We start from the raw sequence: 14,239 nt of genomic DNA on the forward strand, positions 1-14,239 counted from the left end.
ACTCCACTACAAGAAAACAAAACAAACAGTCATTGTCCAGACAGCAGACTTAATTTAACAATATATATTTTTAATAAAATGTTTTAGCACCTTGTTGAGTCACCTCCTCCCTCTGCGTATTCTAAGGAATTTCAGCATTTTTGTTGTCTGTTGAATTCTAGGGCTGTGCAACCAAATCGGTGGGTGAAGTGAAATGGGACTAGGGGACGCTTTAGACCACTGCTCATGTCCTCAGACACAGGGTTGGAGGCCGCTAGGCTGGGGCTGGGGGAGCCGCCCTCCTCACCCCCCAGTGGAGCTGAGCCAGGGAGCGTTCCAGTTACGGGAGTTTCGGGAGTCTGGGCCCTCTGGTGGGGGAAGTGAGTAAGTCACCACCAGTAAAGGGATCTTGTGTCCTTGTCCTCCCTGCTCCTTGTTTCTCCCTCCCCCAAAACTCTGCTGCCTTGGGTCAGAGACAGGTCACCCACCAAAGGCCCACCTTAGCTGGGTCTTGGAAACACAGAGACAAGGTTCCCCAACTCGCTCCTCAAAGACCATGGCCTGCCTTTACCAAAACGTCAAGATTCTAGAGCTCACTACAACAGCAGAGTCCATCCTCTCACCCTTCCCTCTCCTCCCGGTCCTCCTGACCCCAGCACAGGGCCTGGTGAGGCGGCGGTGGACACTTTCCTTAATCCCGGCTCAGCAGGGCATGGCCTGAAGGGCATCCTAGCTCCAGACCATCCCTCCACTATACCTTTTCCAACCCCGGGGTTGGGAGGGAGGAAGTTGCAGCTGCTCTCTGGCAAACAGGCAGGACTCCCGGAGGACAGCTCCAGGGTCTCTCTAGTCTCCCGCACTGGGAGCGGGCAGCCTGGAGAATGCGCAGTGACAAACTCAGATTACTCACCTCCCGGGACCAAAACAGGGGCCTGGCTAGAAACTCGGTTCCCACCGGAATCTTGGCTCTGCCATGCTCCCGACCAAAGGAAGCAAGCAGCCCTCTTCAGGGTACAGTGCCAGGCAGCACCTTCCCGCCCTGGCCCTAACCCACAGCTTGAGGGGGGCTCCTAAAAGCAACAGCTCTGAAAGACACTTGAGGCCACTGCAACTCTGCACCAAGCAGGGTAGCAACAGGAATTCAAAACTGCCTCCCAAATCTACTCTATTTATATAAGCAAAACTATGGAATGAATGACTGCAGTTTTCCTATAAGAACATCTCCCAGATGGCTCTGCTGAAATATTCCTTCTCCTGCTGGAGAAGGTGGGTGTTCCTATCTAGGCTTCCCCAGTCACCATGGCCTGGTGGCCACTTAGCGGGAAGCAAGGGGAACTCGGCCCTGTGAGACCCCTTTGGTGTCAGCCTTCCTTCCTGCTGGGGCGCCTGTCCCAATCCACACTCCTGCAACGTACCAAAAATCACACGGGCATCTCTACCAGCCAATCACACCCAGACCCATTTCAAAAGCTAACAGGTCCCGGATGCTCTCTTGGAAAGTTTGCTTTCCAATAGGATGTTCAATAGCAAGACGAAGTCTCTGGGGCCTAGAGAGAAAAGGACAGCAACAGATTCATGTCATCATCTGTGGACTGCAGACCCCTGCTAGTGCCCGCCTGCCGCCCCCCAGTCTGCCGGTGCACTGACCTGTCACTCCTGCAGGGCGGGGGTTAGTACCAGCCGCCTGCTGGAAACTAGCTGCCTGCTTAGGCAGGAGGCCAAGGACTGTGTCCTCTGCACTAGCATCTGGCTACCTCCTCCAGGCAAGAGCCACGGATCTCTTTGGCATCATGCTCCACCTGGCACCTGCAGGAGGGAAGCTGTCATCCTCAGCCCCCAGAACCCTTGTTTCTAAGGGGGAAATGGGCCTGCTCTTTGGAAAGAAAATTCCACAGGGAATATGGTAATTTTCCGTAGGCCTTCTTGGTTCCCCCCTCCACTGCCTCTAACCTCTGCCTTATCTACAGCCTGCTGAAGCTCAGTGCCCCTTGGAAGGTGACACAATACCTGTTCCCAGAGACCCCAGGGTTGAGGTGGATTAAGCATATCTCAACTCGGCCAAGTTGGCACAATCCCGAAGCCCCACATTCTCCCAGGTTCTACTGTGAGACCAAGCCCACAGGCTAGGCTGGAAGAAAAGCTGGTGATTGTTAACTCTTGTCCCTGCAAGGGGGGCCCAGGACCCCTGGGGCATCTGGTCCATTCTAGGGCCAGGTCAAGTGGCTAGACCTGGAGGAACAAGTGCTCTCAAGCTGTCAGCCATAAGGGCTCCTCTGTGCCTAGCACTCCCTCCTGGAGCAAGCCGGTCCACAGGAATCCCCCAGGCTTGCCATGCCCTTGGCTACCAAGTCTCTTCCCAAGTCCCCACACCAACCCCTTGGGTGGAGCACCAGGCCCAGTTCCAGTGGAGCTTGGGCAGCTAGGAAAGGCTGTCACTAAGCAGTGGCTTGGGAGAGCCTGAGCGTTAGGAACCTCCGTCCTGACCCTAGGAGCAGGGAAGACCTTAGCATTGGCCAGCGGGGGAGGGAGCACCTTGGACTGCCTGAGGCAGCCCCTCCTCCCCCAGCCCTCCTGGAGTGGCGCTGGTGGACTCCAGGCCCGAAGGACAGAGCCCTGCGGGAGCAAGGAGGGGCTGGGTGAGCACCACAGTTAGCACAGGGACTCCACTGAGGGGGCAGAGGCTCCCTTCCTCGCTGCTCCAGCCCCACAGTGACCCAGTTACCACCTGTCAGAGGTGACAGGAAGCAACTGGGCATGATCTTAAACACCAATCTGTCGAGGAGACAGTAGATTGGGGTCTAGGACCAAGCACCCCAAAAAGGAGTGAGACCGGCCACCAGCTGTGTGAATTTACTCCTGAGTAATGAGCAGGGGGTCCAAGCCTTGGTTTGGTTTTGTCACTAATTACTAATTTGGTTTATTCAATAGGTGAGGTTCACTGTCCCATTTTTTTTTTTTTTTTTTTCCCCAATGGAAGCCCCTGGCCAAGACAGACCTGGATGTCAATTTGATTTCAGTTGGGGAGAATAGGTAGGGGAGTTGAGGGCTGACTTGACTGGTGCCTAGAGTTGCAGGTCAGTATCACAGGTTGCTAACAGAAGAATCTTTTGACATCACCAGGGGCAAAAGAGATAGAACACTACCTGCTAGAGGAGAGCACCTGCTGAAAGAAACCTCCTCCTTTTCCTGCCTCAGCACCTAGCAACTTCTGGGATTGACAGTCTACCTGCAATCAGGGCAACAGAGGTAAATAGCTGCACGGGCTGACTCCACAAAGTCCTGAACCCTGGGAGAAGAGTGCTGGGAGCCCCCTGGCGTGTGTGTGAGTGCATTCATTATGCATCAGTACAGAAATATGCTCCTGTGTATGCGTGTGAGATTGACTGACTGGTGTGGGGATTATGTCCGCAGTGGGGACCGAGGCTCAGCACACTGAGCCGGCTTCCCCCACTCCCCACCCCATAATATTTCTTATACATGACCCTATCTATGTATTTATAGAGCGCCTATCACCGTAGGCCCCATCTTTCTAGGGACGTGGACTTGAGGCCATGTGCTTGCCGACACACCTCCCAGCTCTACCAGTCCCAGGAGGTGCCATCCCCCCTCCCATTATAAAATATATATCTCTATATGCCACATATCTACACCCCATCTACCCAGGCAAGCACCTGCCCATCGGGCCCTCAACCCTGGAGCCAACAATGCCTTCCCTTCCTACTGCTGACACCAGGCCGCCTGCCTTGTAGGAAGTTGAACAAAGTGTCGAGCACTTGGGGCTCCAGGTGCTGCTGACTCGAGGTAAGAGCACAGCTATCATCAGACCAAGTACTAGAAAAGAAATACACACCACTCCAATCACACACACAAGGAGAGAGACGGCCGGTCCTCCCTCCAGCCCTGACACACCCGACTCAAGAGGAGGGGAAGTAGAAGAGAAGAGTGACAAGCCCAGAAGGCAGACCTTAGGGACTCCCTGGCTGCCCAGCTGTCACCATGCCCAGTGGCCCACCTGGCCCGAGGGGTGGGAGCCAGGGCACCAGAGCCACCGCTAACTCAGAAGCACCCTGCTCCCGCACCTTGGTTTGAAACCTAAAGGGAAGGGTGTTGGGTTTTTGTTTTCTTAAAGAAAATCTTAAAACAAACATAATTATAACCAGAACCATAAGAATAATTATAATAAAAGGTGTCATCAGCCTCCCAGTATAAAACTGCAGCCTTTGGAGATGACCAAAAACATCACATTCCAGGGGCCGGGAGCCGCCTTGTGCACAGAGGGGTGGATGGTGGGGGCCTCATAAAAGAACACACAAAAGGCGACTTAGACAGGAAAGCACCAGTACGTTTTGTATGTTTTTTTATTTGCTCCAGGTGGGGTTTTGACTGTCACTTTCCCACACTCTGGATTAGTTCTGATCCCACCACAAGGAGCCCTCGAATCGGCTAAAGTGAGAAATTGGGCCTGAAGACTCCGTACCCTGCCATCTTGCCGAGGGAGTCTCCTTTTAGAAAAAAATCGAAAGGTTATTGCATGAGTCTGGATGAATCCCACTCTCAGCTGTCCACGGGCCCGACCACCTCATCTAGCCCCCTTTTTGGCAGGGAGAACCTGGCTCCCAAGTTCTCCTCCTTCACTCCGTTACAAACCAAGGGGAAGAGCCCACTATGAGAACACGCCATCTGCAAGCTGTCTCCCTTTCTCCATCCTTGGTGAAACCCTTTGCGCAGAAGGCAACGTGGAAGCTGATGTTTTTACTCATCTCGCTGTTTGAAAGCACCATTATGAAGTCAGGTTGTACAGTAGTTAACAGTACCTTTTATATATATATCTCATATCTATCATATATATATAAACTGTAAACAAGAGGTAACAGCGGCTTCTAGAAACTGATTTTCTTCAAGGTTTCCTGTGTGGTAGGCACCTGAAATACTGTAGAAAAATGTCTTGTGTGGTGTTCTCATCTCCCTGCTGCTAACTGGGTTCTGTTTTGCGTGACCAGGAATGGTGCTGGCACGACAGCTCAGTGGCTGGGAGGGAATGCTGCCGCCTGAGTGTCTCTCTCTTTCCGTCCCCTGCTTGTGCTCCTGTCTGATCAGGCTAGAGACAACAAACAAAAATATTGATATTATATTTTGTAATAAAAAAAAAAAAAACCAAAAAAAAAAAACAAAAAAACAACATAAAAAACAAAAACAAAACCACAATATATAGATTTCTATAAATTTCCTATTTTTCCTTCTCCCCACCTTTCTCTCTGCTATAGGTATTGTTACTCTTTTCATTACTGATTTTGCTGCAATAACCTTGTTTCAGTCACAGCAAGAAACAAAACCCAAACAAACAGAAAATCCCTCTGAAAAAGAGTAGAAAACAAAAGGTCTGATCGAAAAAAAAGGGGAGGGGAGGAAGGGGAGGGAGCTTGGTTTCGTTTTAAATAGGACTGAAGAATAACATTGAAAATCAGGAGATGATGTCCAACCCTTTTCGCAAGGCAAAGCCCTCCGGTATTTCCGCCTCTGTGGTTTTGTTTTAAATTCCTTTTCTCTTCTGGGTGCTGATACTTCTCTCCATCCTCACGTTCTCGGTGTTTTATTATGTTTTGTGTTTTTTTGTTTGTTTGTTTAACTTTGTGTCGCTACCTCAGTTTGCCCCCATGTCCCTTACACACACGCAAAATACTCCTTCAGCGGAGCGAAGAGGTGGCGGATGACTGGCACGCTCCACGACCGGCCCAGCAGTCTCTGCCTCGCCAAGCGGCTCATGTTGGAGACGTCAGTATAGTGGACAGGGAAACCAAATACCCTGGGAGAGAAAAGGCAGAGAGGGCAGGATGAGTGCTGACCCGACCAGGCTGCCTGGAAGCCGTCTAACCACACAGCAGGACCCGGAGGACCAGCAGCTGCCCGAAGTGCAGGGACAGGGGCACTCGTACCCACCAACTCCCCTGACGCCTGTTTAGTTCTGCCGAATCTTCTGTCCTTTACAAACAACCCAGCACTCGGATCACCAACCATGTGACAGGCACTGTGCTAGTTTCTGTGGCCTTAAAGGTAGTAAGGTCATCACTGCCTAGAGTTTCACAACCCAGCAGAAGTAAGAGTAATTTTGAACAATCCCTCAGAAATACCTCCAGGACACACTCTCCAGTTCTCCTCTCCTGCAGGGTTAGCTCGGCAACGTACACCTCGAGTCTACACGTAACAAACACACAGCCCTAGCATCCTCCCCGCCGAGAGGAGGGAAGGTGAAAAGGAGCCGAACTTCTGCCTGACTTCAGAAGCTGAAGGATTTCCTGTTTGCTCTGGTTGTTTGTGTAAATGGTTTCTTTGTCTGGCTAAATCCTAGTTACACTTAGAGAACAAGAAGGTCATCCAGCCCCGAGAGTCCCGTTTGTACCAAATCAGGGTGTTGAGGCTGTAAGGTCCACCTGGCCCTATGTTGACTTGGTTTACAAAAGACCTACAAAATTGGCACCACAAGTTAAGGAAGGTCCTGTCACTGCAGCGGTTCCTTGGGGATCAGCAGGGTCTCTGGGAGACAAGGCAGCAGGGGATTCCTAGACTCCTTTTTTTTTTTTTCCTTTGAGATGGAGTCTCTCTGTTGCCCAGACTGGAGCACAGTGGCGCAATCTCAGCTCACTGCAACCTCCACCTCTAAGATTCAAGCAATTCTCCTGACAGCCTCCTGAGTAACTGGGACTACAGGCACCCGTGACCATGCCCGGCTAATTTTTGTATTTTTAGTCAGGTGTTTCACCGTGTTAGCCAGGCTGGTCTCCAACTCCTGACCTCAGGTGATCCGCCTGCCTTGGCCTCCCAAAGTGCTGGGATTATAGGCATGAGCCACTGCTCCTGGTCCCTAGACTCCCCTTACTTAGGACCAGCCTTAAAATACATAGGAGCCTGATCTGCCAGGAGTCCAACCCAGGAGTCTGCCATGTTGAGAAATGCTTGATAAAACCCACTGTTCCCAGGACGAGTGTGGAAAACAAGCCAGGTGGGAAAGGCAGGGGACCCCCCAGCAAGCACAGCAAGCAGAACAGCCCACGCACAACCCGGGTACCTTTCCATTTCAGTGCACCATAAGATGTCCTCTTTCTCATTCATGAAGACGGGGAAATGCTGGTCTTTGCCCTGCTTTATGGAGTTTGACCTCGTAGTAATGGTCCTCACTTTGCTGAACTAGATGACGAAGAGGAGAAAAGAGGAATAAGCACGAAATCATTTACCAGCCAACATTGGTCACGTGTCTACCAAGTATGTCAGGTACTCGCCAAACCCTGACAGGGCCTGGTCCACTCAGGGGGCTGGGTATGGCTCTGAGTGAGCAGAGTTCGCCAGGCAGGAGCCTCCGCAGACCCCACAGCCCCACTTTTCTTCCTTCTTGGAGGTCACCTGGCTAATCTTAGTCAGATCCACCTAGCCACAGACTTTTTTTTTTTTTTTTTTTGAAATGGAGTCTCTCACTCTGTCACCAGGCTGGAGTGCAGTGGCATGATCTCAGCTCACTGTAACCTCCACCTCCTGGGTTCAAGTGATTCTCATGCCTCAGACTCCCGAGTAGCTGGGACTACAGGCACCCGCCACCACATCCAGCTAATTTTTGTATTTTTAGTCAGACAGGGTTTCACCGTGTTGGCCAGGCTGGTCTCAAACTCCTGACCTCAGGTGATCCGCCTGCCTCGGCCTCCCAAAGTGCTGGGATTACAGGCGTGGGCCATCGCACCCGGCCTAGCCACAGACTTTAGAAGTAGAAGCTGTAGCCACCATACTTTCCAAGTCTTCCAAAGAATTCTTTCAGAGGTGGAGTGACTTGTAGGCTAAAGGATGCCAAGTTACTGAGGGGCTCAAAGATGCTCTCGGAGCTGCCAGTGGTTCTGAATGCTGGAACCTGCCGACACAGAACCCAATGCCCCAGGTACTCACTCCAGGAGATTCCAGCTCCAGAGAGAAATGGAGCTTCCACATCACAGGAGGCTGCTCTGCTTTGAAGGCTTTTGTAATAGGTTTTAGCCCAAAAATTTAAAAATGAAAAAAAGAAAAAAAAAAAAGCATAGCACGTCCAGGTCTTGGTAAAGACTCCTCAGTGTTTACCGGGGGTGGTGAGCGACACTCACCAGGGAGGAAGGGCTGAAGGCCAGCAGCCCTGGGCCCTCCTCTGGCTGTCCTGCTGCATGACCCTGCACCCTCTCCTAAACTAGCTGGAGGAGCAGGCGGGACAAGGCCCTGGCCACACCTCCACCTCATCCTGCCCTTCCTTCTCCCTGCCCCCCAGCACAGGTTCTGGACGCTGGAGCTGACCTTGGCTATCCTGCCATGCTCCAGACACTCCTGCAGCTCCAGCTTATCATTCACAGTGGATGCCAACGGCCTAGGAGGCAGAAGAGAGACTGTAACAACAGAAACCTGGAGAACAGCGGGAAGGGCCCCAGCTGCACGACTCCCCTCCCTCCCCCAGCAGCCACTTATTCACAGGGTAAGACCCCTGCTTCCCCAAATCACGCAAACATGCCAAAACCCTCTTCAAACTCCCGCAAACACACGAACACATGCTGCAGCTCTACACAGACACAAATCCACCAAGTGTTAATCCTTAAAGGTAAATTCAAAAGTGATCTCAAATTATGAATAGGCAGATAACACCTAGCAGAAAAGGAAAAAAAGCACAGCTATCTTTACATCAGTTAGTCTAAAACACACTGAGCTTTAAGCATCCCACTGCAAAGCAAGCTTTGGAGGTGACAATGTTTTGTATCTTGATTTGTGGTGACTGTTACATGGGTGTGACCACTAGACGAAATTAATCAAACCGCAAGCCTTAAATGTACAGTTTTAAAAGACTAAATTCTGGGCCAGGCACAGTGGCTCATGCCTGTAATCCCAGCACTTTGGAAGACCGAGGCAAGCGGGTCACCTGAGGTCAGGAGTTTGAGTCCATCCTGGTCAACATGGTGAAACCCTGTCTCTACTACTAATATAAAAATGAGCCAGGTGTGGTGGCAGGTGTCTGTAATCCCAGCTACTCAGGAGGCTGAAGGCAGGAGAATCGCTTGAACCTGGGAGGCGGAGGCTGCAGTGAGCCAGGATCGCGCCACTGCACTCCAGCCTGAGCGACAGAGCAAGACTCCCTCTCAAAAAAAAAAAAAGACTTAAATTCTGCAGTTCCCTGAAGACTAAAAATTTTGTGACATTAAACATGTCACTTCTCAGGGTGCAGGCCAGATAACTGACTGGCTGTCCCCTTCAACACTGACCTTTCCTGACATGTAAGGATATTTAAGGAAGGCTTCCCTGACTGGCTCCAGGATCTCAACGTGGGAACCGCGTGGCCTGCAGTCAAATCAGGTGCTCGACAGATGCCCCCGACTCTCGGCCCTGCATGCAGGACCTCTGCTTCTCCTAGAAGCTCAGAGTTTAGTATTTTAGAGTTGAAAGAAGCAGGTGAGAAATCCCCACAGGACCAAGGTCTGTCAGGAGACACTGAATGGTTCCATGAAAATACTTGGACCTCATTAGCCCATCCATTGCCCAATATACACATATAGCTTGGGAACTCTTGGCGGACAGTTTCAGGCCAGCTGCCCCAATGCCCCATCTCCTTCCCCTCAACAAGCCCTTGCCAGCAACTCTACCAAACATGTATGAGATGGGGAAGGTCCTCCAACTTCATGGGAATAGCAAGGAGGGAGACTGTTTGACTGAGGCTAGGTGAAACGATGTCTTCTAGTTATACCAAGCAGCACACCACGGAGGTTTAATACCCATGACTCAGAACACTCTGGAAGATGCTTCCCTCCACAATGGACAGGAACTGAGTGGCTTTCAGTGTGCTTTTGAATTGCCAACTCTGGACAATTTCTTTCGCCTAAAAAGCCTTTTTATATTGCCAGTTTTATACCTGATGAAATGAATTTTCTTCATTCCTAGATATTAAAATCTTTATCTGTGTAAACTAACTGAAGAAAATCTCTCCAAAAAAGGACACGAAGCCAACAAAAACTGTGTGATTAGTAAAATTAAGTTAAGCAGAACCCTGAACTTGCATGCAGCCGCAGCAAGATTCCCTCTCCTGAAACAGGCTGTGGCCATGACTCCCCTTCCCAGCCCCAAAGCCATGCCCCATGGCTTTGCCTCAGGAGAATCTAAGAACCAGAGGGTTCAGGACACATCACAATGTCAGAAAACCAACTACCTAACTCAGCAGCACATGACTCTTCTTTGGTATAAAGAGAGTACGACTCTAAAGGTCCTGCTTTAAGACCACTAGTTGGTTTCAGACGAGTATTTGTTATACCCTGACTCCTCTTCCTCCTCAAGGAAAAGGAAATAAGGAACATGGCAGAGCAACTAATCATTCAGCAGAGGCTGGCCAGAGAGGGCCCAGCTCAGGGGCCCCCCAACCATGGGCCATCCCACCTGCAGTCCCAGCCCACAGTCCCCCAGGCCCGGGAGCTTTCACCAACCTGTTCATACCGGGAAGGTTACCCCAGAAGTAGCGGGCCCTGTGTGCAGCTGACACTTCTTTGGCATCAATCATCACAGGGTTGGACTACAAAACAGGAGACGGTTTGAAGATGAGCCAAGGAGGAGCATGAAACAGCGCCGGCATGCTGCTGGGGTCGAGCCTTAAAGCCTCAAAGCCTCTTACTTCTCTCTCAGGAGCCACACACTGGGCTAGCCTGCAGCCTCCAGGAGAAGCTGGAATTACACCTAGCCACATTCCACAAGCTGTCACTGGAACGTTCTAGATCAGCATTGTCCAAATGAACTTCTGCGATGGTGGGATGTCCTCTACACTGTTCAATTCAGTGGCCACTAGCCCACTAGTACAGGTGGCTATTTTGTACCTAAAATGAGGCCAATGTGATTGAGGAGCTGAATGGTTAATGTTAATGTAAATAGCCGCATGTGGCTGGTGGCTACCATATTGCACAGTGCGGCTCTAGACTGTCCAGAGGCTGGGAGAGCCCAGGCTCCAGCGAGTATGCGTGTGTTTACCATGAGCCCTGATTATAACTCAAATAGACACCTGCTCACACTTACAGTCAGAACACCAGCTCACAGTGTGACCCACCCCAAGACTCAGGAGCACGGGTGGGCTCGAGCTCCCAGAAGGGCCACTCCAAGTACACCTCTGGCAGCAGAAGCCCTCTGCACACGGCTCAGACTTGGCTCAGGGTTAAACGGGGACTCACATGGTAAGGAATGAAAACTGAGCTGAGTCCTATTTTCTTCTCGGGTACCAGGGAATGAAGATAGGCCCTTCTTGCTCAGGGAAAACTGATTTGTCCTCTCAAAGGTCCCGGTGTGTAACAAACACCATACAGAATGCACAACCCCAGGAGTCTGGCGCTCCACCCAATTTAGTGACAGGTCCTTCAACCCCGGAGGTTCACACCCACAATGCCACCTCTTAGAGTGAGACCACTGGCTCTTTCTGAGGTAGGCCTCTAACCCTGCTTCCTCCCTTTCTATCCGGGAAGCCTGGGGCTTCCCAAACAGGCCCCTTGCAAAGCAGAAGTCACCAGTCCCCAGCTCCACAATGCAGATGAGACAGGATGAAGCAGCAGTCCAAGGTAGAAGCCATTAGTGAGCTGGCCAAACCAAGGTTGCTGGCTATACCTCGAGAAATCGTGAGATGTCCCTCTTGTCACTAACGCCCATGGCCACCACATTCTCAAAGAGCCAGAAGAAGGGGCGATCATCTCCCTCCTTGGGCCGCGCATCATGCAGGAGGCGGTAGAACTCAAAGAAGAGCCGGCCAGTGCCCTCTGAGAGGTCGGAAGAGAAAGCCATCAGCTGGGGCTGTCTGCATAGGACAGTGGTGTGGCTCGGGCACGGGGAGGGCACGGGAAGACAGGGTCATCGGGAATAGCTGTCCCAGGGCAGAAATATCCAAGGAGGAAGCCTACGTGCAGAAGCACCAGCTGAGAAGGTGGAGGGGACAGGATGGTACCTACCGTAGAGGCCCTTGCGAGCAGGGTTGACGATGGAGAGGTCATTGCAGGGACTGCCCCCAATCACCAGATCAAATGGACCCCACTCCTGGATCTGGGAGGATAAAGGTAACGTGATGGGCCTGCTGTCCAGGGACAGAGGCAGACAGGAAGAAAGAGAAATTATCTGTGAACTTGGCAAAGAAGTCCTTTGAAACGAAAGAGGAGACCCAGCTGCTCTGCAGGCTCACGACCCTAACTGCAACCATGGACAAGTCCTAAACAAGAAGGGGACCAAGTTGGATCATTTCTCAGGCCAGTGGGGAAATTAGTATCACCCAGGCAGGCAACACAGCCGCCCAATGGGAAGGCGACCCACGTGAATGGCTGAGTCTGAAGGTTCCTGGCACGCTGAGTGTCTTAGGCAGGGTGTCTGGGCCATGTGAGTGTCCTCCAATTGCCCTTCAGGACTCCAGAGGGCCTGTAGTCATGGTTAAGGGAAGACTCTGCCCGAGCCTCCCAGATATGGAAGCTGGTAAAGCTATTTGCCAAAAGTACTGGGAGGACAGGAACCTCTCTCTAATTCAAAGAGCTCTACTAGAAATGGCCCAGAAACCAGCCCAGGGAGTAGCCAGAGCTCAAGTAGGCACTATGTTGCCCAAGCTAGTCTTCAACCCCTGGCTTCAAGGGATTCTCCTACCTTGGCCTCCCAAAGTGCTGGCGTTATAGGCATGAGCCACCATGCCTAGCCCAAATTCCCATTTCAATTTGCCCTTTACCCTCTCAAGACAGAGGACAAATGGAAGATAAGGAGAAAAAGAGGCTGGGGCAAGGGGTGAAGAGAAAGAGGGCAAATGAACAAAATGAAAGGAGGCAAGGGCTGCCTCCAGGTGCTGAGTGTGCAGGGTGGGGAAGACGGGCTGCGCCCCACAGCATGGACATACATGCTTCTGTGTGACGCTGCGGACGTCCCCGACGTACATGATCTTCCCCTGGTGCCGCACCATGCCCACCGTGATGGAGTCCTCACACACCTCCGAGGCAATGTAGCGGTCCACCTGAATGCCCAAGTCCTTCAGCACCAGGAGCCCTGCACCAGCCAGCAGACAGCACCGTTACTTGGAGCCATCTCCCTGGCACCCTGGTCTTGGCAGGTGAGCCTGCTGGCCAACAGGACCCATAGGGTCAGCTGTAGACCCAAGTCCTGTCTTTTCCCTGAAGATGCCTTAAATCCTTTCTGGATCCAACTGGAGTATCCATAGTAAGGACATCGAGGCTCTGTCTCATGCCTCGTTTGGCCTGTCTGGAAGGCTGTCAAAGCTGCAGAAAACTGACCCGAGAGTACATGGTTCCAGGATCCAGGAAGAATCACAGCTGACGTTTTGGGGGTCTTTTTTTTGTTGTTGTCCGTCTACAGCTTGGTCCTTCCATACCCTCTTATCACCTCCTGCTGCAATTCTACCCCACCCTTTGAGACTCAACCTGAATGCTCCCTGCTCCACAAAGGTTTCATCAATGCCCGGCCCCACCCAATAGTCCCCTGGAATCCCCACCCCCTCCGCTGTGAGTCCCCAACTCTGTGCATCCCTTGCCTCCCCATCAGAGCAGTTTCCATTCCTCACTCAACCCTCTTGTGGATTGCAAAGCCTCTTCCAGACAGAAGAGGCCTCCTTCATTGTGCTTCCCGAGCTAACCACACTGATTTTCTTACTACGATCCCTCCCCCTCCAGAAATGCTAGCCGAACTGAGGCAAGGAAACAATCAGAGCAGATACCGAGAGGGTCTCAGGAGAAACAGGGTACGGCACTGTTTCTGCTGCTCCCAATACGTCCCCCAGCCAAGGAGCTTTTACAGCCTCCTGGGGTGTGACATGATTTAAGAAGGCCTCAAGGTTCCAGCCTGGGATACAAAAAGCTGTAAATGAACTTTTCTAGGTTTACAGAAGAGCAGCATGGAGCTGAGAACAGAAGACAAACATCTGGCCAGGGAAGCCACCCCCTCCGCCTCACCCTCTAACCAGGGTCCCTGGGTTGAGACCACCTATATCTCTGGCCAAAGACACAAATTCTAAGAAGAGCTATTCCTTTCTTAAAAGCCAGGAAGCCCTTGGCTAGGGGGCAGGGCAGAGGGGTGGATGTGTCTTCACAACCTCCTAGGACACTTTCTGCAGTGTCCAGAGTCACATGAAGCAAACAATGCCTACAGGGTGACCCAGCATCTCCTAAAGGTTTTCCTAAGAAGGGAGTGGTTCAAATACAGAAAGATATTCTATCACGATGCTTGTTCACAGCACTACTTATAATAATAAAAAAGGCCGGGCGCG

The 14,239-nt window shown here is 51.6% G+C and overlaps 1 protein-coding gene across 7 annotated transcripts in view; it reads right to left on the bottom strand.

The window, feature by feature from the left end:
* Positions 1-401: 401 nt before the first annotated feature.
* DNMT3A (DNA methyltransferase 3 alpha) overlaps positions 402-14,239 on the bottom strand; it is a 116,035-nt gene continuing 102,197 nt past the window's right edge. For 6 of the 7 annotated variants that reach the window (XM_017876846.1, XM_017876847.1, XM_017876851.1 and 3 more), the window contains 7 exons: positions 12,860-13,005; positions 11,940-12,030; positions 11,602-11,750; positions 10,443-10,528; positions 8,281-8,350; positions 7,043-7,161; positions 402-5,782 (listed from right to left, as the gene is read on the bottom strand). In XM_017876846.1, coding sequence (XP_017732335.1) covers positions 5,641-5,782; positions 7,043-7,161; positions 8,281-8,350; positions 10,443-10,528; positions 11,602-11,750; positions 11,940-12,030; positions 12,860-13,005 — 803 coding nt within the window. In that variant the 3' untranslated portion in view covers positions 402-5,640. The remainder of the gene's footprint in view (positions 5,783-7,042; positions 7,162-8,280; positions 8,351-10,442; positions 10,529-11,601; positions 11,751-11,939; positions 12,031-12,859; positions 13,006-14,239) is intronic. The other variant, XR_001886513.1, reaches the window with a different exon arrangement.

Source organism: Rhinopithecus bieti, unplaced genomic scaffold (genome assembly GCF_001698545.2).
Source record: "Rhinopithecus bieti isolate Rb0 unplaced genomic scaffold, ASM169854v2 scaffold_7681, whole genome shotgun sequence".
Lineage (NCBI taxonomy): Eukaryota > Metazoa > Chordata > Mammalia > Primates > Cercopithecidae > Rhinopithecus > Rhinopithecus bieti.